We start from the raw sequence: 22,908 nt of genomic DNA on the forward strand, positions 1-22,908 counted from the left end.
TTTCTGGATCGCCGTCCGTTGAACATTCTTCGGTCAGCTCGGTCAACAAGAGCTGCCACTCTCCACGTCAAATGACCGGACTGCCCTCCTCTCTACCCCGCCACCCATCGCCTTTATTACAATATATTACAATATAAGGTCCTTTTACTAAATGCCTTGGCCTTACCTAAAAGAATCCCTCGCGAGAATTCTAACCCCCTCTCTCTCCTTGCTCCGGTGGAGCTCACTGTAACGATTCGGTCCGACGAGGATGAGAAGTGGTTGTCGGGATTAAAGGGCCTAAATAAGGAGCGGCTCCTATCAAGCTTCCGGGATGACAAAGGAGACAGAAATAAATAGAATTGCGCACCGAATAGGAATAGAGCAATTCTGAAATATATATGTGAAAAACTAAAATTGACTCACGGAAACGTCTTTTGACGTAACGGCAATACTTAACTTTGAAACTTCAAAGTTAAGGGTGCTCAGGTGGGAGCACTCCTAAAATGGATAACCTCTTGGGAAAGTGCTTACAAGTACGCTAAAGGAAAAAAACTGTGAGACTCGGTATGGGATGGTCTAAAGTGGGCAATATCTCAATAAGTTAATCAAGGATGTCACAATAATCTTTTGGTACCAGAGCTTAGGTGAAGATCTTTTATTAGGTAAAATTTATGAGACGCTGTGAGATTGTGTTTTAGTTTATAACGTGTTAGTCTTTTGTTCAGTACTAGGATGTATATTTCATTTTGATATTAAACGTTTGTTGATCTTCACAGCATATTTCGTTTTGTAAAGTACATCAATGGCAAGTGAGTTCTCACCTTCTGATACTAGGAATTTATTTGAAGGTTATCGAGGTGAGGTTTTGACAAAGAGATGAAGATGATCATTATGATCAAAGTCTTGGCTCGCTGAACGTAAGGACGCCCCACCAATCCATCACTCAAACTTATTTAGCTATGGATTATTAGAGTTGATGTTAGTGGATTATACTCATGTCGCTATGATTAGAACCCCGATGAGGGATTGAGTATGCATACAATTGTTTGGACGTTCTTTTGGGCCAGGTCACCAGCTAATAATAGGTGGAGACTTTACTAAGAGGGGAATCTTGGTTGCCTTGTCACACCTTGTCACAAAGCGCTGTGTCATTACAATGATTTGAGATTGAATAATAAATTGATCAATGAAACGAACCATTAAAATGGTTGATCAATGAACTTGACCATTGATGTATGATTCAATATTGTTGATTTAAAAATGAGTATTTCTTATTTATATAAAGTTTTGTTGAAATGAAACGACTCGTATTTCATTAGATATGTATGTTATGTCGTGGGTTTGGATTATGGTTTTCTAGATTACTTTATATATATGCATAGTGACCGATCAATCTGCTTAAAAGAGATGTATTACTTACTAGGTTGCGCTTGCTCATTCCAATCTTTTTTAGGTTTTTCGGCTAGCGAAAAGTAGAATGATAGCAATATCGACGGGAACCTTGGTAGCTATTGTTTTGGTTTTTGTTTGGACATTAATACAGTTGAGATAGTTGGATACATACATACATACATACATACATACATACATACATACATACATACATACATAGACACACACACACACACACACATTGATATCATGTTTGGGTTTGAGGCTGCGTCCTTCGGGTGAAAGGACGGTCGTGTGACAATCCCCTACTTTTTTGGGTTTCGAGGTGTGATACTCACACCGTCAACAATCTCATTGCTTGTGATGAAAGCTCAACAATGCATCGAACTCTCTCTCGTTGCTATTGATGAGTTAGCCGTTAAAAGTGTCGGGATCTACAGAAAGGTAATTCACTCCTTCAAATATAGTCTCGCCATTGGAATCTCTAGAATGGCAGCCGGATACCAATGAGATGTTGATGACAATACATGCCTAGAGCTTGTTAAGATCTGGCTTGAGAGAGAGAGAGAGAGAGAGAGAGAGAGAGAGATGTGGGGGGGTGCTTTCGACGGAAACGATCACGAAGGACAGTCAAACAGATTGATTATGGCGGAGACGTGAAATTTTTACCCCACGCTTGTAAGATTTAATTTCAACGGTATGATGAGATGCAGTTGAATTGGATAGTCTAAATGTCATATACTAACTAGATCTAGATGCAACTATTCAAATGAATAGAATGCAAATGTATACCAGCTTATCCAAATCTCGTTTCATCAAGATAGATAATGGCAATTCGTCCAAAAAAAGAAAAAGAAAAACAAAGATAGATAATGGCGACAATCGCAGGACAAGATGGTCTTTTTCTTATATCAATCGACGAAAGAATCTCGCACCAATTTGAAAAAAAGAAAAGGAAAGAAAAGAAAGATACGTACTCCTCGGATTCAGGAGGATGGGCTCTCCTGGTCGAATCCTGAAAAGTCAACGCACGGATATTCGCAACTTGTGGCGGGTCCGCCTAAACACGACCTTTCCTTTCCCTCTCGGGCGGGGCGTAGAACTTGGAGATTCACGTCACCTCAGCCATTGAATGTCGAGCCACATTTCAGTTCATCACTACGCTACCCGTCGTTCGTGCCTCTCGCATTATTATTATTATTTTTTTTTTTGGTCCAAGCCTCTCGCATTATTTACTCGTTTAAAAATGGGGAAAAAGATCCTCAAGTTGCCCTCGACCAGAAGAACAGTGAGACTCGGCGATTTTGTTGACCTCCTCCTTCTTTCGTTCCCCCGAAGAGGCATCGATCTCAGCTCTCACTTCTTCGAGTCCCGCACGCACGTGCGGAACCCCAAATGCTGGTGTCGTGTGGTGTGGATGCCCACCATGTTGAAGCACGACAGTGGCTGTTTTCCCATCTTCTTCTTCTTCTTCAAAATGAGCATGGCGTGCACTCTTCTGCAATAGCCCGAGCTGAGGACAAAAAGTTGCCAAAATTTTGAAGGCTACCTCACCTCACCTCACCGTATATACTTTCTTCCAAAGTCACAGAGAGAGAGAGAGAGAGAGAGAGAGAGAGAGTATCAACAGTTGAGATGGATTCTCCCCCGCCCCAGAAGTTCCCACTCCCGGTGGACTCGGAGCACAAGGCCACCGAGTTCCGCCTCTTCTCCGCCGCCAAGCCCCACATGCGGGCCTTCCACCTCTCCTGGGTCTCCTTCTTCGCCTGCTTCGTCTCCACCTTCGCCGCCCCTCCCCTCATTCCCATCATCCGCGACGACCTCAACCTCACCGCCACAGATATTGGCAACGCCGGCATCGCCTCTGTCTCCGGCGCCGTCTTCGCCCGCGTCGCCATGGGCTCCGCCTGCGACCTCTTCGGCCCCCGCCTCGCCTCCGCTTCCCTCATTCTCCTCACCGCCCCCGCCGTCTTCTGCATGTCCCTCGCCTCCTCTCCCGCCTCCTTCCTCGTCCTCCGTTTCCTCATCGGCTTCTCCCTCGCCACCTTCGTCTCCACCCAGTTCTGGATGAGCTCCATGTTCTCCCCCAACGTCGTTGGCACCGCCAACGGCATGGCCGGGGGATGGGGCAACCTCGGCGGCGGCGCCACGCAGCTCATCATGCCCTTCGTGTTCGCCATCATCCGCGACCTCGGCGCCATCAAGTTCACCGCGTGGAGGATCGCCTTCTTCATCCCCGCCCTGTTCCAGACCCTGTCAGCCTTCGCCGTCATCCTCTTCGGCCAGGACATGCCGGACGGCAACTTCAAGGAGCTCGAGAAGGAAGGGGACAAACCCGAGGACGAGTTCTCGAAGGTGCTCTACCACGGCGTCACCAACTACAGAGGGTGGATACTGGCGTTGACCTACGGGTACTGCTTCGGGGTGGAGTTGACCACCGACAACATCATCGCCGAGTACTTCTACGACAGGTTCGACCTGAACCTGCACACGGCGGGGATGGTTGCGGCGAGCTTCGGGCTGGCGAACCTGTTCTCGAGGCCGATGGGCGGCGTGATCTCGGACGTGGTGGGGAAGAGGTTCGGGATGAGGGGGCGGCTGTGGACGCTGTGGGCGGTGCAGACAATAGGAGGCGTACTGTGCGTGATCCTGGGCCGGGTCGGGTCGTTGGGCGCCTCCATTGCGGTCATGATCGGCTTCTCTATCTTCTGCCAGGCGGCTTGCGGGCTCACTTTTGGTGTGGTTCCCTTCGTCTCCCGGAGGTAAGACTTTTCTCATTTTTCACTTTTTTTTTATACTATTTTAAGAATAACATGGCTCCGTTCGTGTTAATTCGTGTCCACGTATAAAATTAGGCGAATCGTATCATGTCGTATTCAAGATTTATCTCGTGTCATGTAAACGGGTCGTGTCCAACATTGCTAGTAGCCCTGTTCGACTCCTTGCTTTAATTCATCAGAAAGAGACTTCCTTAATCTTTTTTAGGTCGCTGGGGTTGATCTCGGGAATGACCGGAGGAGGGGGCAACGTCGGAGCCGTCCTGACCCAACTCATATTCTTCAAGGGGTCGAGGTACTCGAAGGAGACGGGAATAACTCTGATGGGCGTCATGATCATATGCTGCTCCCTGCCGATCGCCTTGATATACTTCCCACAGTGGGGTGGCATGTTCTGCAGCCCGTCCGCGGGGAATGGCCGGACCGAGGAGGACTACTACTTGTCGGAGTGGAGCGTCAAGGAGCAGGAGAGCGGCTTCCATCAGGCGAGCGCAAAGTTCGCGGACAATAGCCGGAGGGAGAGGGGCCGGAGATTGGTGGCCTCCGCTGATACAAGTCCAGATGCCGAGAGCCATCCTCCGGTGCGGGTCTAGAGCCTGCGTAGGTTGAATGCGAGGTTCTCGTCCAATGAATGAAGTTGTTAGAGTCTGATGACCTCCATCTGTGTGAGCTGTGGCCCAAAAAGTCACCCTTGTCGCTGCACATGCAGCTCTGGCACAATTCCGTAGATCTTCTCAAACATAATTTGTTGTGATATATCTATCTAAATCAATCACCAAAACTTTTTTTTGGGTCGAACAATCACCAAAAATTTTTTTTGGTCGAAACAATCACCAAATTGAATGATAATGATTTTAAAGCAAATTCAAATATCCCTATAACGTGTTTGTGTCTCGCGGTGAGGTCAGTCAATTGATGTAAACATCGTCCATTGCAATTACTTTGAAATTTTATCTCGTCAACATGTCATTGTGCTCGTGATTGATTTTCATTGATAATGAAAAACGAAGAACGCGTAAAAAAAAAAAAAACATATCATTGGGGATTTCGTAAGAAGAAAAATAGTACGGCGCTACAGTTCAATGTAAGCATGAAAAAGAAATATTTTGAAAATGATTCTCGAATTTCGATCTTTTATATTGCTGGAAATACACTAAATCAATGGAAAATGTTTCATTAATAATAACAACTCGCACCTAAACATTTTGGTAGGTAAAAACTTCTTTTGTTAACTTATCTTTTGAAGTGATATAAACGATAAAGGTTTGTAAAATCTTTTCTATATGTAAACACTGGCCCCACCCACAGCAAAATTTGCAACTACAATACTCATAATTGCAATTTGCAACAATACATAAGCCGGAAGCTTGTCGAAACGGAAGGCCCAATACGCCCAAAAGGGAACAAAGGACATAACCAATAATCTCCAATTCATCAGGGCCGAAAGAGAAGTGTCCAAAGTCCACTAACGACTGCCCTACATTAGATCATTTTACAATGAAAACCTCTTTTAATTGTTAATATATAAACATTTGCGTACATTCTAATCTTCATAATGCTACGGTCAAATTTTGTTGTACACCATGTAATTGACTTTTGCTACCGAAAGATGCACGATGGAACACAAAAAATAAGATTTTCCTTATAAATTGTTTTAAGTCATGCAATAACTATGTGGTAGGACAATTTGAATATATATAGAAAAGTTCACTTTTGCATAGCAATGCATTCAATGTTAATGCGAATTAATACTAAAATATTTTCTTTTTTCTGCAAAACCTTTAAGGGAAAAATATATCGAGATATCGACAAGTTACAAGTGTTTCGTTTTGCTAATAATCTCAAGGTATAAGTTATAACATCAGCTCTACGAGAATGATAAAATATTCATTTGCTTACAAACGCTACAAAAAAAACAAGGATTTAGTCACAAAAAATTAGCGACAAAAATAATTCGTCGCTAATTTGTGACGAAACTAGCAACGAAAAAAACATTCGTCGTTATTTGTGATGAAAATAGCAACTAAAAAATTTGTTACTAATTAGCAACGAAAATAGCGATGAATAGTTTTTCATCGCTAATTTACGACGAAATTTGCGAGGAATAACTTTTTTGTCGCTAAATTAGCAACGAAAGAGCTACTCGTCGCAAAATTAGCGACAAAAAAGTTATTTCTCGCAAAATTACAGATATTGGTATAGCGATGAATCACATTTTTGTCACTAAATTAGCGACGAAAACCACGTTCGTCGGAAATTTTATCACGAAAATGGAATTTCGTTGCAGATTTTCGTCGCTAAATTAGCGACGAACACCAATTTTCATTGCTAATTTTCCCTTCCCGCTCCTCTTAAAACATGGCGCTCCTGTTAAAATTTTCCCTTCCCCGCTCTTGTCTATAAAGCTCCCCACCCCCCCTTCTGTCATTCCACTCACCACTCCCTCTCTCTTCTCTCCCCATTGGCAAAGAAAAATGCCTGCTGCTCTCCGAACTTTGGAGTCTCTTTCAATGTCTCTCCCAACCACCCCCGGAAGAAGCCATCTTTCTTGCCCGAAACTTTGCTTTCATCGCCCCCTTCAGCGGACTTTCTCACTCTTTCCCTCCTCTATAAACACACACCCTCCCCTCTCTCTCTCTCTCTCTCTCTCTCTCTCTCTCTCTCTCAACCCATCACTAGTTTTGCTCCCTCTCTCTAGAACCCAGCAACGGCCTCGGCCCCGGCTTCCCACGCCACCGCCGCGCATACCCTCTTGGAGAGACCCTTCATTTCCTCGAGGCCGCTCCAAAATTCACAGCTTTCGGCCTCCGGGATCCCGAGGGCCGGATCCTTGAAGGCCCTCCGGGTGAAGTGCTCCATCACCGCGGCGGCGCCTATGTAGCTACGAAAAAATGAAAAAAATTCACTAATACGAAAAAACGACTTTTTTGCAACGAATTTAGCCACGAAAAGTTCGGCAAAATTCGTCGCTAATTGATTTTTGCGATGAATTTTGCCACGAAAAAAATTGGTGGCTAACACAGTGTCGCAAAATTTAGTGACGAAAATTTGACTTTTCGTCGCTAAATTTAGCTATGAAAATCCTAATTCGTCGCTAAATTTTAGTGACGAAAACACATTTCGTCGCTAAATTTAGTGACAAAAAATTTATTTCGTCGCTAAATTTAGTGATCAAATTTTCTTTCATCGCAAAAATTTAGCGACGAAAATATGATTTCGTTGCTAAATTTAGCGACAAAAATCTGATTTCGTCGCTAAATTTAGCGACAAACTTAGCTACAAAATCTATTTTCGTCAGTAAATTTAGCAACGAAAATTCAAATTTTCATCTCTAAATTTTGTGACGCCGGATTAGCGATGAATTTTTTTTCGTGGCAAAATTCGTCTAAAAAATCAATTAGCGACGGATTTTGCTGAATTTTTTGTGGCAAAATTCGTCGCTAAAATGTCGTTTTTTTGTAGTGAAATTAAAGTAAATTTGGCTCTATTACGCATGACACGTGTTATGTCGTAGAGACGAAAAATCTACAAGTACATCTACATAATCCTTTCAACAGAAAATTGAGTTTGTTCCTCATAATATAATGTAAAAGAATTTATCAACACTATGCAAAACAATATTAATACATAAATTTATCAATAGCTAGAAATTTATTTGTATTCCACACATTTTGTTAAGCGACGTTAGTAAAATTAGTGATTCAATGAGGTCCCACTCCAAATATTCCCTCAACTTCGGGATTCGTGTGTGAAGGTGATAGCAAAATATTGTAGGAATGAGCATGGTTTCAGAGTAGAGCTTATGATCTAGAATCGAACCGGTGGGGATCCTATTGCAAGAGATAGGTTCTAACTAGGTGAAACTTGCAACCCGCAACAAGTTTTTATTTTTCTTAGCATATATCTTCGCGGGATCTTACGGTATTCCATAACGTCCAATGATAATATATGGAACCATTAGTCCGAATTTTCATTTCTATTGATATTTATAACTGAGATTTTTATTTTGTTAATTTTGCATATTTATTCGTGTGTCTAAATATGTGTCACATCCGAATTTTATTCGTGCTTTATAATATTTAAGATATTAAGCTAGCGAGAGTTATTGAGGAATAAAATTAATATAGTAAATGTCAATGGAGATCGATACGTATTCGGGATACTAAAATCTAAACTTAATAAAATTTTAACAATGAATATTATTCGATGCGTATTCAGGAGCGTATTGATCTCCATTGACATTTACTATACTAATTTTATTCGTACTTTACAATATTTAAGATATTAAGTTAGCGAAAGTTATTGAGGAATAAAAGTATAGTAAATATCAATGGAGATCGATACGCTCCCGAATACGTATTGAATAACTCTCATTGTTAAAATTTTACTAAGTTTAGATATATCTAGTATTCTATACCTTTTGTTAATAATTTTAGTAATTTCAAAATAATTTCCTGATTTATCGGCATTTCAAACGGATGTCAATTTCCCTGTTTATTTACCACAATGCAAAACATCTACTTAAAATAACCTCATATCTCAATCTTTTATCATAAATCATGACATTTGTCACCTCCCTAGTTTAATAAGTGGCATAATTTCTACCTAGTTAATTGCCACATGCCCTAATTGGATCCACTAAACATGGCCTTGATGATATCATGCATGACATAATCCTTTTAACCATAGTAAATTTATATCTACTATTAACCCTAGTTAAAAGACATGATTATTTTTAAGTCTAGATGATTAATGTGACTTGAAGTCACTCTTCAATATGAAATAATTGTAGAAGACAAGAAAATAAATGTACTTTTTCTCTTCATTTCCTACGCGAACCTTCTTCATCTACTTAAAATTTTCTACTTCAAAGCTCTTTTAAGACAAAAAAAAGTTGCAAACGCTTACTTTTAATCTAGTGTCTCACAAGATATACTCATGGACTTTATTTTCTCTTCAAGATATCTTTGTTGTTTTTCTAAAGAATAAGAGTTGTTAATATTTACTTGACTTCAAGGTGATTAAGGGCTTGCTTTGATGAAGATTAACTCAAAGGCAAGTGAAAACCCTGAGAATTAAACTAGAATGATCTATTTGATACTCCTCAGCTTGGTTGATTGGTTGTTTGTTCATTAGGTTAGATTTTATTCTATGTGTGATTAAGTTTCACTAGCTGTATATTAAGTTCTTGTGATAGTTAGACTTTAATTTAAAAGCTTCCTAATTGTTTTGGATGTCTTTGTGAGATTACTAAATGGTTTTGGTGCATTTTGAATGGAAAAGGTATGAAAATGGTGAAACTAGGCAAAATAAGGGTATTTTGGCAATTTTGGAAAATTTCGGGGGTAATTTCGAAATTTACGGAAGTGAGAGTGGGCTATTAACATGATAATTTAATGAGTTTTAGTGTTAATTAGTGGATCATTAAATAATATTTACTAGAGGAAACAAAACCGGTAAAAAAAATGAGTTTAGAAGCTTCAAGGGCAAATTTGTAACTTCACCAAGATGGAGGACGAATATACAAATACTGAAAGTTCTGGGGACTGTTCACAACTTGTGGACTCTTATTAAGATAGGTGATTAAGTTAATTGTTAGAGATAGCTGCTTACTTTAAACAATGTGTTTAACTATGCAAAATTGGATTACATTGTATTGATTAATTTAAAGTGGACTGTCTTGGTAATTTCGTAAAATATGTGGTGCATTTAGAGTGTAAATAATATGTTAGTAGGTCTTAGATAACAAAAGAATAGCCTTTGGTATTTCATTTATTTTATATGGCTTGATTGCATGAAAATCAAAATCTAGGGGAGATAATACAAAATGAGAGGTTTTATTAGGAAAATAATCTAATTCTAAAAGTTTGGAATCGGTGATCATTCTTCGTATTTGTGGTAAAAGTGAGCTTAAACAAGGGAAATTTAAAGAATAGAATAAAAACATACATGAATTATTTAAATTATGGAGTAGTTGTATCTGATGTTAAATATGTATCCATAATTAAAGACTTGGAAAAAATTTGCTACCCAATGATATTAGCTTAGAGAAAAGAAAAAGAAGGATTATATGAATTGCACGTAACTAATCAATTGCTATGTTATACATGAGAAATGCCAAGAGATTAACGTCATATCGCTTGTAATTATAGTTACTGAAATATGTGTGGCATTTATGGTGTTATTATTAATTGTTGTTATATTGCCATGTGATAAAGACCTTTGTCATGGCCTATTCGCTACCGAGCGAACTCCCTTATGTGAGTATGTGTATGAGACTCTGGAGTTAGCTAGATGTTTTACCGTATGTTATCGTTTTCTACAAGGTTGAGATGACATGAAATTTTAGGATGACATAGCTCATTTAGTCACGGTATGACATAGTTCGTGTAACCATGGTATGATGTTAACAAATGACCATTATCACATGGATATATAGTGGTATATTCATCCTCGCTAATATAGAGGACACCCGTGATGAATGGACTAAAAGGCGTGGAAAACGGATATGTATGATTCCGCTCCCATGAGCTGGTGGTAATGACACCTCGTTAGTTGATGTGTCTCATGAATCGAGATTATCCTGGCCAGTGACGAATATGAATTCATTTATGTGAATCGATGTGATATTATGTGATAATTGTCTAATATATGATACTATCCACTTAGACTTGAATGATTGATCTTATGCAATATTGTTGATATTTATTGACATGTCATGATAGGAAATATTTCTCATGCACTTATCATAAGTTGTTATTTTGTGCTACCCTAAGCTTGTGTTGCTTGTTGTTGCGGATTGAATGGTAAGATGGTCTTCCACTTCGGAATTAAGGATTTTATTTGCTGGGCTTCAGTTAATTCCTTTATTTTTCATATATGTAGGACAACCCCTCCATCGCCACCGTTATTTGGAGCCCTAGCGCATGTAGAGTTTGCATATGAAGTTGTGGTGTTGCCCAATGTATTTTTTACATATGTTAAGTGTACTACTACGATGTGGGTCGATGTGAGATTTCCAAGTGGGTTCCCCACCGATATATAGCTTGGTACACTATTTTTGAAGATTATGGGTGAGATCGCTTAGAGGTTTTGACAGTCCTCCAGAACATGTTGTCAACAAGCCGTCGGCAAGGGAGGTGATGGACTCATAGGTACAGCTTGGTGATGTATTGGCAAGATTTTAGATCGTTAGGGGTGTAGTAAAGGGAGATAGGAAATACCAACCCTTTTCGTGGGAATGCTGTCTTTTGTGGAATGTATTACAGTGATATGATGAAGAAATAATGTAAATGACAAGTGATGCATATGCATGTTATTGTATGTTGTGAACGATTCTATTGCTTCCGCGTGCTCAAAATAATAAATTAGTTAAAAAAAGAAAAAAACAGAACACATGTCGTGTTTAACATTGCGGGGCATCACAATATGAGTGTTAGTAAAGTGCATTGTAGCAGCAAATGATAATCATTAAAGGTAATGATGAATTGCAATCATTCAATTAGACATACATTTAGAACTTGGATGTACCTTAAAATCAATCCAAAAACCTATGACATGGTAGGCTGTAGATTCTAAGATATGCATGACTGGTTTCAACTTTCAAAAAATAAGAAACTTATTCTGATACGTAAATGTTAAGTTTTAAATGAGATCTATACGAAATCTGCAATCCCTTACTTTTGAAATGTCGCATTCCTCTTGTTTATTAAAATAAATTTGGACCGTCGATACGGCGGACGTGTTTTTCACCGTTATTAAGTCGTGCAATAATTTCTTATTCCAGCACACAGGAAAAATCTGCAAGCAATCACTACTCCGGTTGGCAGTGCCTCGAGTCCGGGTCCCACCTCCCATGTCGGCGTCGGGTGTCCCAAGTCCCATCCATCTGCCTCTGTCTCTCTGTGGTTTTGGGAATGGCACCGCGTAGAAGCTCAAAAGTCAACCTCCTTCAACCAGACGTCGTACTCCGTTTTGAGCTTCATGTTCACACTGGCCAAGCAAGACCAACAGAGAGAGAGACAAGGGGAATCTCAGTTCCCACCATCTTCTTCACCTTCTTCACCTTCTTCACCTGTTCTTTTCTCATTCCCACACACGACGAAGACTTTGCTCTTACATCAATCGATATCTGGGCAATTCTGGGTTCCTTCATTTTCAACCCGCAAGCTGACGCTACCCCAACTCCACAATAACAGAGGAAAAGACAGCCAAGAACCTGATAGAAGTTAGAACCCACCATCCATCTCTCTCTCTCTCTCTCTCTCTCTCTCTCACACACACACACACACACACACACATTCTGCATGGCCCTGGGTCAAATCTCCAATGCCCAGAAGTATTCCCTCACCAGCTGAGCTTCTGTTTCTACGAATAGTTTTGGCGTTCCAGGCTTTCGATGCTCTCCCTTCCCTCTCCCGCTTCCCTTCTTTTTGTTATTTCCTCGGCCTTCTTCTTCGCGACCCTCTCTCTCTCTGATCCGAGAGCCAACCTAGCGGCCCTCATATGCACCAATAGTACCACCCCCCTGCCCGACCGCCGGGCCTTCGTCGCCAACTTCGTGGCGGCTATGGACGCCGTGACCCCTCAAATCAACGCCCAGCGATTCGCGTCAGCCGTGGGCGGCGGGACGAGCGGCAACAACACCGTGTACGCGTTCGCGGAGTGCATGAAGGACCTCGACCAGATGGACTGCAACCTCTGCGTCGCTCGGGCGAAGACCCAGATCCTCCGTTGCTTCCCCTTCCAAATGGGCATTCGCGGCGGTCGTCTCTTCTACGACGGCTGTTACCTCAGGTACTCCTTTTTACTGTTCTACTTCTCGAGGCGGTCTCGGAAACTTTATAAAGGACGGCGAGATGATAGTGCTAATAGGTTACGGCTTTCTTTGCTCTGAATGATTCGATAGGTACGATGATTACAATTTCTTCAACGAGAGTTTGAGTCCCCAAGATTCGACAGTGTGTGATAATGAAGATTTTGGAGGGAACGAGACCATGTTCAGGAACGATGTTGTGGAGTTGGGGAGGAACTTGAGTTTGCAAGCGCCCAGCAATGGCGGGTTCTCTGTGGGGTCTGTGATTCGCGGGAATGCGTCGGTTTACGGGTTGGCTCAGTGCTGGGAGTTTGTGAACGGGAGCGAATGCCAGAGCTGTCTTAACGATACGGCTGCGAGGATCGGCTCGTGTCCCCCCAAAGAGGAAGGGAGGGGCTTGAATGCCGGATGTTATTTCATGTATTCGACCAAGAAGTTTTTCTACAACAACACCGAACCATTTGGAAGAAATGAAGGTCAGTTCTGGAATGAGATATCAGCCCTTAAAGAAATTAGAAAGGGTTGCCGAATTGTAGTTTTTATCAAGAGTTCGGAGTTCGTGTGGCATAGTTTGTGTTCCAGCGCGACGATCCTTAGATTGTTGACTGAATCATACAATCCTTGGTTGGATAATATATCTTCCCTTTAATTTGTTTAAGATATCGATCTGAGTGAGTTGCCTGTAATGCTTGCCAGGACAGCAACGCTTGATTATTCTGGCTGCGGTATCTTCTACGTTGGCTCTGCTACTAATTGTTGCACTAGCTGCTTTCCTAGTAAGGATGAAACTTGTCAGGAAGACCAGAGGTAAATTCCATTTGATGTAGCTGTTGCAAATAGAACGGTCTTTTCGGAATGATATGTTTTCTTACCCTTCTCCGTCTTCTGCTTCAGAAAAGAGGCAATTGGGACTTCTGGTGGATGTAGTGAACAAATCCAAGTTGAACTTTTCCTATGAATTGCTCGAGAAGGCCACTGGTTATTTTCACCAATCCAGTAAGCTTGGACAAGGAGGGTCCGGCTCTGTTTATAAGGTGAGCCTTCCTCATTCCCTGTTCAAAATAGGCATGTTACTCATCATGCTAACAGATAAATTTTTGTTTCTGTATAGGGAATTTTGCCTGATGGGAAGCCTGTTGCAATCAAAAGGCTGGTATTTAACACGAGACAGTGGGTCGAGCATTTCTTCAATGAAGTAAACTTGATCAGCGACATCGATCATAAAAATCTGGTCAAATTGTTTGGGTGCAGCATCACCGGCCCTGAGAGCCTTCTCGTTTATGAATACATCCCCAACCTAAGTCTTCACGATCACCTTTTTGGTATGTGGCATTGTCTCTGAGTACTTGAATTAGAGCTTTACTTTTTGTTATTCCTAATGAACACCAATTTTGACGCAGTGAAAAAGAACGTTCCACCCCTAAATTGGGAGACGAGGTGTAAGATCATCTTGGGTACGGCGGAGGGCCTGGCCTATCTTCATGAGGAGTCGACCTTAAGGATCATACACAGAGACATTAAATTAACCAATGTTCTGCTAGACGAAGACTTCACTGCCAAGATTGCTGATTTTGGACTAGCTAGGTTATTTCCAGAAGATGCGACTCATATCAGCACCGCTGTCGCCGGTACATTGTAGGTGGCATTCCTTTATTCCAATTTCTACTTGCCTTTGGGTACCGACTAATTAGACATTTATTTACATCAAAACACTAGCTTTAGACTGTGAATAAGGCGAGCTTAGCTTAACTCCATCACGTTTCTGCTGTGTGATGATGAGAAAGTGAAGAGGTAGACATTTACTGATTGCTGGAAGTTGGTGAGCCACAGTTTGTTCAGATGCTTACTCATAATAGATACATATTTCTAATTTACTTTAACCCTTGCTGTGAATCGAATTCGATTTTTGTAGGGGCTACATGGCTCCAGAGTATGTTGTTCGCGGCAAATTGACCGAAAAGGCTGATGTCTACAGCTATGGCGTTCTCATGATGGAAGTACTCAGTGGAAAGAAGAATTTTACCTTCTCCCGGAGTTCCTTTTCCATGTTACAAATGGTAAAGTTATCTTTTCAACCAACACTCAAAACAAATTCGTGTTGCCGGTTTAGAAACTTATGCGGGGGCCTGATGCTTTGTCTTGTAGGTGTGGAATCTGTATGAATCGGGTAGGCTGTGCGAGGCCATAGATCCAATTCTGGAGGGGCAATTTCAAGAGGAGGAGGCATCTAGGTTACTTCAAATTGGTCTATTGTGCGTGCAAGCCTCTGCAGAATTGCGGCCATCAATGTCGGTGGTCGTGAAGATGCTGAACAAAAGCTTCGAAATACCTACGCCAACGCAACCGCCGTTCCTCATTTCCAGTCGAAGCACAGAATGCAGTCGGCACGTGTTTAGCGGACCTTATAGTTCTCCCCAGAAGTCAGACACGCAGTCTACTGGCAATGCGACGATGACTGAGAGCTGGTTTGAGCCTAGATAACATTTTGTTTCCGATGCATCACTGGCTCTGTCGTTCCCAAATTAAATCCGCGAAGCTTCTCCCAGGGGTTTGCATGCCGACTCAAGTTATGAAATGGGATAATAATCTTGTGGATGTTCTGGCAACGCAATATACGAGCTTCTTATCACGTTCCCTGATTAATTCGGAAGCCACTAGTGGATTCTGAAATTCCCAAGCTCCCAAGATCCCAAGCCTTGTTTAATCGTTCGGAGTCTTTCGAATGCTTCAACAGAGTTAAGTGGAACTTCAGGTTCAGATCATACTTTTTCAGTGAGTCACTTGTTCATTATCATCGCTAGTAAAGAGTTATTACATATATTAGCTCTCACATCGATCCTTATTTTTAATTAAGTAGTTGTGAGGCATCGGTACGGAGTTGCGTCAGCTGTCGATACAGACTAGGCTAAGGACCGCATTCTTGATATTATTGAACGTACATGTACATGACACGATCCTTTGAATTGCATTCCTATTGTATCCAATGCTGATGCCAACATGTTACAGTTTCTGCATTGTGAATCTCGTTTTCTATCTGCAAAATGGTCACAAAATGAGCCTCCTTTCACTCTCTCCTTTTCCATTAAGATTTTGAGAGCCTAAGCTTGGAAATCACCTCAAGCGACGCTGTTTTATATGATCTGTCTTCATAGTTTGCGCGACGATGACTTGTGCGATGACGACTTTCGGGCGATGATGACTCGTGCGATGATGATTACAAGAGTTGTTACAACCTAATCAGGATTGAAAACTGCCTTCTCTATCCAGACAGACCTTAGCCATCGTCCAATGAGCCTTCGAGGCCATTGTCTCTACTGGCTTTGAAAGTTTTCACAACCCGAGAAGTTTGACCACCGCTCCCCTGAAGTGGCGTGTTTCTTTGCTGCTAATAGCCGAACCACAACTACCAAAGGATTATCTGTAATACGGTTCATAGCCTACTACAGTTGACGAGCCGACGGCACATGAACAGACCAAAAAAAAAACAAAAACAAAAACAACTGAGGAAAGGAGAGGTTGTCTTAATTGATTAGCAGGTCGTGGATTCTCCTTTCTTTAATCTGCTGATAAAATGAAAAGACAGTGGATGGCCTACTTTTGCTTTTGTCTTCATTTTTGGTTTTTGTGTTGCACCCAACAATCTTCGGACAGAAAAGGAAAACGGAAATAGAGTAATTAAGCGACTCTCGAAGATCTTGACAGAGAGATTGATTCCCTTTCATTTCACGGAATGGTGGCTACTCATGGCGAAAGGTGGCTACTTGATTACGAAAGGTTGTCAATTATTTTAAAAGTTTAAGCTATTAAATAAAAGCGTGATTTAATATTTAATTATCTCAATGCTGCCGATACGAAAGTCTTAAACTAGTAGCCACTGGAAAAAGGATCCTGGTTGCTTTCTTCGGATGCTAAGATCTGATTATCTAGTTTCGCAATCAGGAAAACACGAGGATTATACTTCGGAGAAAAGAGGCCTACAATGAGGATGTCCAGAGTCAGATGGGCATGGAAAGCTTCCAGCAGTATTCCTTCCCTGGTTCTTTACAAGCACAGACCTGGAGAAAGAGGTTCGCCTTACACCAGCCGACACCTCACAAATCGGTGAGTTGAAGGATCTCTGTTTTCAAGTTCTTATCTATGTATTAACTATCATATCCGAATGAAATGAAGGTGGTGTTTTCAATATGAAACCTCACCAAGATTCATCGAGCTAAACATGCAGATCCATGGCCCAGGCAGCTCTTTGCTCATCAGTATCAGCTGAACAAGCAGAAAACATGTGCGAGGAACAAGCAGGGAATTCATTCATCTTGATCTTTTTTTTTTTTCCTCGAGCAAAAAGAGCTCCACACGCTCAGTTTCTCTCACCTTTTTTACATTATGCAAGCAAAGAAAGATACATCAACAGCATTAATCACACTTCGCAGGCTACAACTCGACAATGTAAAAGCATATGATACGAAATAATGTTATCTAGGACCAGAAAGCTCCATCGCTTCTACGAGTGAATATTCTTCTATGAAATCCGCATACCTATGAGGAGGACTTGAACCGGATAGGCACCGCGGTGTCTCAGCCCTTTGGGAGGCATCTTGGTTATCAGCCAAGCCATCATCCTCGAACATCTTTAGTACCTCCGACATTTTTGGGCGCTGCAGGGGATTAACTTTTGTGCACAACAAAGCAACTTTAACCATTACTTCTAACTCGAGCCTTTTGATATCATCCCCCAAGTTCTTATCTACCATTTGGCTCAGCTTTCCATCCTCATAGAGCTTAATTACCTGCAAATAAGTATCAGAAAGACGCAGGAGCAAAAGGTAACTGCCTCATGAGACATAGGATACAAAAAGGAGAAGATGCTGAATCACCAGAGAGAGGGAGAGAGAGTACCCAATCAAGCATTACTCCTTTTTGATTGGGTATGCGTCCGAAATCCAGGGCTCTCTGACCAGTAATCAGTTCGAGGAGCAAAATACCATACCCAAATACATCTGTTTTTTCTGATGACTGACCAGTCGATAAGTACTCTGGCGCAATGTGGCCGACTGTACCACGCACTGCGGTGGTGACATGGGAATCTTTGTGATCCAAAAGTTTCGCCAGCCCAAAATCCCCCACGACAGCCTCAAAATCTTCATCCAGCAATATATTTGCCGCTTTTACATCCCTGTGAATAATTTTAGGCTCGCATTGCTCATGCAAATATAGCAGCCCCCTTGCTGTACCTAAAGCTATCCTCCTTCGCCTCGACCAGTCAAGAGCCGGCTTCCCATGAATGTGATCTGAAATGGCCAGCACAAACTTGCCAAGTTATTCCAGAATGGTGCCATTTTGGAGAACTTTTACATTTGAAGGAGATAGGACATTCAGACATAAAAGAAACTGAAGCTACAGCTGTGAATACCAGTCAGGATAGAAACATGATAATTTAATATAATGTCCGCAAAGTAAAAATAAATAAATTCTTGTCCTCAAAGTAGCTACTGGCTCTTGTAATTTAGTTCTTAATGTATTGATGACATCATAGTGCATGGAATCGCAATTGGCGGGATTCAGAAACAGTTTATGATTATGAAAAGAAGCCATCGACTGTTGTAGTTCTATTTATGCAATTCTAGTACTCCAAGAACCACATAGAGGACTGCAGGCTCTTAGAATATGTTTGGCCTGATAACAGTGTAGTCTTATCACTCATCATTAAATGGTTCAGCGCCCTATAAAGTTTAATGGACTGAGCTTCTGCACAAGTCATTCTTTCAGAAATCATGAAACTGCGATATCAAAAACCTATATCTCAAGGATGGTTTTGATGCGAGTAGAAGTCGTGGGGTTTTCAGCTCTGAAAGAGGCTAAAAAAGGTAATGTAAGCACAAAAATAAAGTTAGCTGACCCCTTAAGCGAGATGCCACACTTCCATTCGGCATATAAGGGTAGACAAGCAGACGTTCATGTTCAGTAGAACAGAAGCCAGAAAGCCTGAGAAGATTCCGGTGTACGGCCAGGCTTATCATCTCAACTTCCGTTTGGAACTGGATTTCACCACCAGATGTATAGTGGTCCTTCAGCCTTTTGACAGCCACCACAGTCCCATCCTTTAAGCGTCCCTTGTATACAATTCCAAATCCTCCTCTGCCTAATATATTCTTTGAGTTGAAATGATCAGTTGCAGCCCAAAGCTCCTTAAAAGGGTATCTTCTCAAGTGGCCCATGAATATCTCAGGGTCACATTGATCTGCAAGATAGAAATGTTAAAGCTGAGAACGCAGGGAAAACCCAAGCATTAGTTGAAATGTTGTAAGAGTTTAGCTAGATAAAGAACTTAAGATGTGCAGGCCTTGCTTATAAATGAAAATTAGGCAAGCAAGGTAATTTCAAGGCCTATTCGCAACTATAAAATAAGAAAGTTTGTCGAGTGCAATCTTGGATACAATGTGAAACACTGCAAAGAAATGTCGCGAGACAGCCTGGGAGTTTAAGATCTTTGTGGCCATTTTTATTGTTAGAATTAAAACTAGCATAATACCAGTTCAAAACACCTTATGTTATTATTAAATAAAACCCAAAGGATCCAGATTTATGTTTCCTCCGATAGAATCTGCTGCCAATTTGTGGGGTTTGCATATCCAACAATATATGTCCGTTCGTGACTGGACATGCAAGAACAAAGCTACCATACAACTGCAGAAAAATGGCATACTTCTTCAGTTTACCCCACTGTAAAGTGTAAACTATGACAGAGACAGATAGAGGGGGGCAGGGAGGGACAAACCATCTGAGTCAAAGAAATTTTGCTGTCTGTGTTTATACCACTGCCGAACAAAAATCCCAACAAAGATAATGACAAAGAAGGCACTTCCAAAGCTTGTACCAAAAGCGATTGCCACACGATGACTTCTCATTCCAGAGGCTGGTCGATCTAGCAAACCGCAAAAATCAGTAACTTATAACATCATCAAGGCATATCAAATTCAGTTCTATTATGAAACCGAGGAAAAATAATAGGAATACCGGAATTTGCTACCTTTCAAAGCATCTGGAGGAAGAGAAAGTGGCTCAGGAAGGACGGTATTACAATTTGCATCGCCCTTGTGTCCACAAATCAAAGGGTTACCAGTGATTCTGCTAGAAACAGAAAGTTCAAGCGGTGTGGTAAGTGACAAAGTCACAATTTGTATAGAGAGAATATGATATTCCAGGGGAACTGCAGCTTACATGAGAGTCCTCGCTGATACATTTGGCAGAGGCCCGCTTAAATTGTTGTATGAGAGGTCTCTACAAGCCAATTTTAGAATGAATTCCATTTTCACAAACGAGGTAACAGAAATGAGAGATCTATTATATACTGATGCAGAGCAAGTACATACAATAGGGTAAGGCCTTTGATGTTAGACAGTGATTCAGGGCAGGGTCCACTGAAACTGTTATTGTTCAAGCGCCTGCTTCGGGCAAACAATGACATATAGAAGGATTTTAGTTATCTGAATATGCAAAATAGTTGAAAGTTGCAATTGAGGAAATAAAGTATTAGAAGATTACAGATAATTCAGTCCCCTCAGGGAACCCAGAGAGCTCGGTATATCTCCACTGAACATATTCTTGGAGAGATCAAGTGTTTGTAGCTTATCCAGCATCCCGACAGAAGCAGGAATTGGACCTGAAATATCATTATTCTGCAGCAACCTGTGTATATATCTGAGCATGAGCTTGATGAGATAAGATTCAAATGCTTTCTTCGCAAATAATCAGAAACAAAACTCAGAAGCATGAAAGCTCCAAATAAGAGAGATCTGATAAGTTTTCTTTGTTACTGCATGAAACATCAGTAATCAGGCACAACTTGCACTGGGAAACACAGTTCACAACAAAATTTGGTATTCCCTATAAGCAGAAAGACCTATCAACTAACATGCTTAGAAAAAAAAAAAAAACCTAACATGGTTAGCTTTCAAAAACCTCACAAACAAATTGCATCAACTTTTTTTTTTTTGGGGGTGGGGGTTAAAAAATTACATCAACTTCCCATGCGCAAGAAATTTGTAGTTTCAACCAAATATTCTAAAACTTATGATGGGCCCAACACGTGAACTTCATGACAAAATTATGCCCAAGCTAGTTGACAATGGAACTTTTCCTGCCGATGCGAAGTTGATGTAGGTCGTTCACTTTAGTTGAAATTCCCTGGAAATTTAGCAACCACCAAAATGACAAGGAAACAGCTTACACAGACTCCAAGTTAGTGAGATTCCCGATTGCCGGAGATAAGGTCCCGTGCAAGCTCTGACTAGGAAGTCCCCTGTTTAGAAATAGAAGAGGCAGAACTCATGAACAAGCCATTCTGAGTTGCGGAAATGAAGGATTTGTGCTAAGATTTTCAGGGTGGTGTTTGAGAAGCTTAACTAGAGCAAGCACATCAAACAAACCGAGAGAGCTACTCACAGAGAAGACACATAGCCGTCTGACGTGCATGTCACCATCCTCCATCCACAAGGATCTACAGAGTTCCTATCCCAGCTCTCCAGAACATTGTACGGGTCACGAAGTGCGGCTTTTATGGTCACTAAAGCGACAACTGTTCCAATTTCAAAGGGGAGTGAATCAAGAGTTATTGCAGTGCATTTATGTTATTGACATATCTTTTTCGGCTTCCCAGTGCGTGCATTAAATAAATCTATACAGAGGAATCTTCTGAACTGAAGCAACGCCACCCGATGTTCATGAGGCGCGGTACGGGTGGACTAGAGGTTCTTGAGGCCCCAGCACCACTGGAATTAATGAAAACTGGAATAGCAACGCCGACTTTGAAGACCAATGGAGTTCAAACTCCATAGGAGAAGAATCTCAACAAATGGCAGCTCCAAAACAAAGAAAAACTTTACATGCTGTACACCGGGAAACTAGAGCAGCATCTCTACAGATTTCAAACAAAATTAACCACTTTTTCCTTACTGCAAGTGGGGGGGGGGAGAGAGAGGGAGAGAGGGAGAGAGAGAGAGAGAGACTGACCTTCATAGTTTATACCAGAAGGAGAAAGAGTGGCAGAGGAACTCCCCAACCATGCCAAAACCAGCAAGCTCGATCCCCACAACACAGATTTCATCCTTTCCATTCTCCTCGCCATTACACAAAACTTGCAGCTTTCAACATCTGGTTAAGTCCACGCTCGTGAAAGACAGAAAAAAAAAAGAGAGCCATTTTTCACATTAAATGACCGCTTTCTGAAAAAGGGTCTCTGGATGGAATCCCATCAAGCAAGACTCGCGTCACCCAACAGGAACTCAATCCTACGTAGGCTGCATCGTCGGATGCCCAATTCACTGTCATGTGAATTCCCCGTCGGAAACAGGCCAATGGCCCAATTTAAGTAATATGAACGGAATAAGCAGAGTCTAGGATAAAACAAACAAGTAAGAAGAAGGAACTTTTGTCGAGAAGCAATCAAGAATCGAGCTTGAATTTCCGAGATCCTAGAGATCTGAGAATTCCCGCTGAGTATTCATACAATTTAGGCAACGCCCACGAAATCCGGTTGCGAGTTTCACCGTTTCTTTTGTTTCTTTTTCTGTTTGGTGGTTCCACTACAACCTATCCCTTCCAAATCCACCTCCCTTATCTTCTTCTTCTTCTCCCCCTCTTGTCAACCATGCAAACCGAGAGCGAGTACAAACAAAGGACGAGTTAAAAAAATTTCAAAGACACAGACTGGCGAAAAGGCCAAGGGCTCCGGAAAATGCCGAATGCAGACGCAGTTACCGATGCAAAAGCCCCTGTTTCGGAAAATTCTTGTGCTTGTGTTTTCAAAGCAATAATCAAAGATGCTTTTCACTGATTGCGATTAGTGAGAGTGGAGTGAGAGTGCATGGGGGGATTGATCAAAAAGCTAAGGAGAGAAAATGGACGCAACTGTGCGTCGCTGCAAGACAGTGGAGCATGAGCATGCCC

General features: G+C 41.6%; 3 protein-coding genes and 1 long non-coding RNA gene across 5 annotated transcripts; 3 read left to right on the plus strand and 1 right to left on the minus strand.

Moving 5' to 3' along the window:
- The first annotated feature begins 1,925 nt into the window (after positions 1 to 1,925).
- LOC115727260 lies at positions 1,926 to 22,141 on the plus strand. Its single transcript, XR_004013666.1, has 2 exons — positions 1,926 to 1,964; positions 21,953 to 22,141. It is a non-coding gene; the product is annotated as an uncharacterized LOC115727260 (long non-coding RNA).
- Positions 2,935 to 4,827, plus strand: LOC115727186 (high affinity nitrate transporter 2.5-like). Its single transcript, XM_030657356.2, has 2 exons — positions 2,935 to 4,136; positions 4,360 to 4,827. The coding sequence occupies exons 1-2, from the start codon at positions 3,010 to 3,012 to the stop codon at positions 4,742 to 4,744; spliced, it is 1,512 nt and encodes a 503-aa protein (XP_030513216.1). The 5' UTR covers positions 2,935 to 3,009; the 3' UTR covers positions 4,745 to 4,827.
- LOC115727145 (cysteine-rich receptor-like protein kinase 3) lies at positions 12,352 to 15,592 on the plus strand. The gene is made up of 8 exons (XM_030657314.2): positions 12,352 to 12,947; positions 13,060 to 13,442; positions 13,663 to 13,773; positions 13,861 to 14,000; positions 14,078 to 14,288; positions 14,367 to 14,601; positions 14,879 to 15,023; positions 15,112 to 15,592. Exons 1-8 carry the CDS (start codon positions 12,550 to 12,552, stop codon positions 15,445 to 15,447), a joined length of 1,959 nt encoding a protein of 652 aa, XP_030513174.1. The 5' UTR covers positions 12,352 to 12,549; the 3' UTR covers positions 15,448 to 15,592.
- LOC115727155 (protein NSP-INTERACTING KINASE 3-like) lies at positions 17,247 to 22,881 on the minus strand. Of its 2 annotated transcripts, none has more exons than XM_030657325.2 (11): positions 21,973 to 22,881; positions 21,406 to 21,538; positions 21,191 to 21,262; positions 20,506 to 20,649; positions 20,334 to 20,405; positions 20,182 to 20,241; positions 19,991 to 20,091; positions 19,739 to 19,885; positions 18,860 to 19,201; positions 17,860 to 18,251; positions 17,247 to 17,750 (listed from the first exon to the last, which is right to left on the minus strand). In XM_030657325.2, the coding sequence occupies exons 1-11, from the start codon at positions 22,085 to 22,087 to the stop codon at positions 17,436 to 17,438; spliced, it is 1,893 nt and encodes a 630-aa protein (XP_030513185.1). In that variant the 5' UTR covers positions 22,088 to 22,881; the 3' UTR covers positions 17,247 to 17,435. The 2 variants fall into 2 exon arrangements, with proteins under 2 accessions (XP_030513185.1, XP_030513192.1); XM_030657332.2 differs by having other exon boundaries at positions 19,991 to 20,088; positions 21,973 to 22,879.
- Between the last annotated feature and the right edge of the window lie 27 nt (positions 22,882 to 22,908).

The sequence above is a fragment of the Rhodamnia argentea genome, chromosome 6 (assembly GCF_020921035.1).
Source record: "Rhodamnia argentea isolate NSW1041297 chromosome 6, ASM2092103v1, whole genome shotgun sequence".
In the NCBI taxonomy this organism is placed as follows: Eukaryota; Viridiplantae; Streptophyta; class Magnoliopsida; order Myrtales; family Myrtaceae; genus Rhodamnia; species Rhodamnia argentea.

Excerpts from the sequence above, each read along its gene's own strand:
- LOC115727186 (XM_030657356.2), top strand. The coding sequence starts at position 3,010 with ATGGATTCTCCCCCGCCCCAGAAGTTCCCACTCCCGGTGGACTCGGAG. Across the intron at positions 4,137-4,359 it reads GTTCCCTTCGTCTCCCGGAG|GTCGCTGGGGTTGATCTCGG; the intron begins GTAAGACTTTTC and ends AATCTTTTTTAG.
- LOC115727145 (XM_030657314.2), top strand. The coding sequence starts at position 12,550 with ATGCTCTCCCTTCCCTCTCCCGCTTCCCTTCTTTTTGTTATTTCCTCG. Across the intron at positions 13,443-13,662 it reads ACCATTTGGAAGAAATGAAG|GACAGCAACGCTTGATTATT; the intron begins GTCAGTTCTGGA and ends AATGCTTGCCAG. Across the intron at positions 14,602-14,878 it reads ACCGCTGTCGCCGGTACATT|GGGCTACATGGCTCCAGAGT; the intron begins GTAGGTGGCATT and ends CGATTTTTGTAG.
- LOC115727155 (XM_030657325.2), bottom strand. The coding sequence starts at position 22,087 with ATGGCGAGGAGAATGGAAAGGATGAAATCTGTGTTGTGGGGATCGAGC. Across the intron at positions 20,650-21,190 it reads CTCACTAACTTGGAGTCTGT|GTTGCTGCAGAATAATGATA; the intron begins GTAAGCTGTTTC and ends ATATATACACAG. Across the intron at positions 20,406-20,505 it reads CTGAGGGGACTGAATTATCT|GCGCTTGAACAATAACAGTT; the intron begins GTAATCTTCTAA and ends TGCCCGAAGCAG.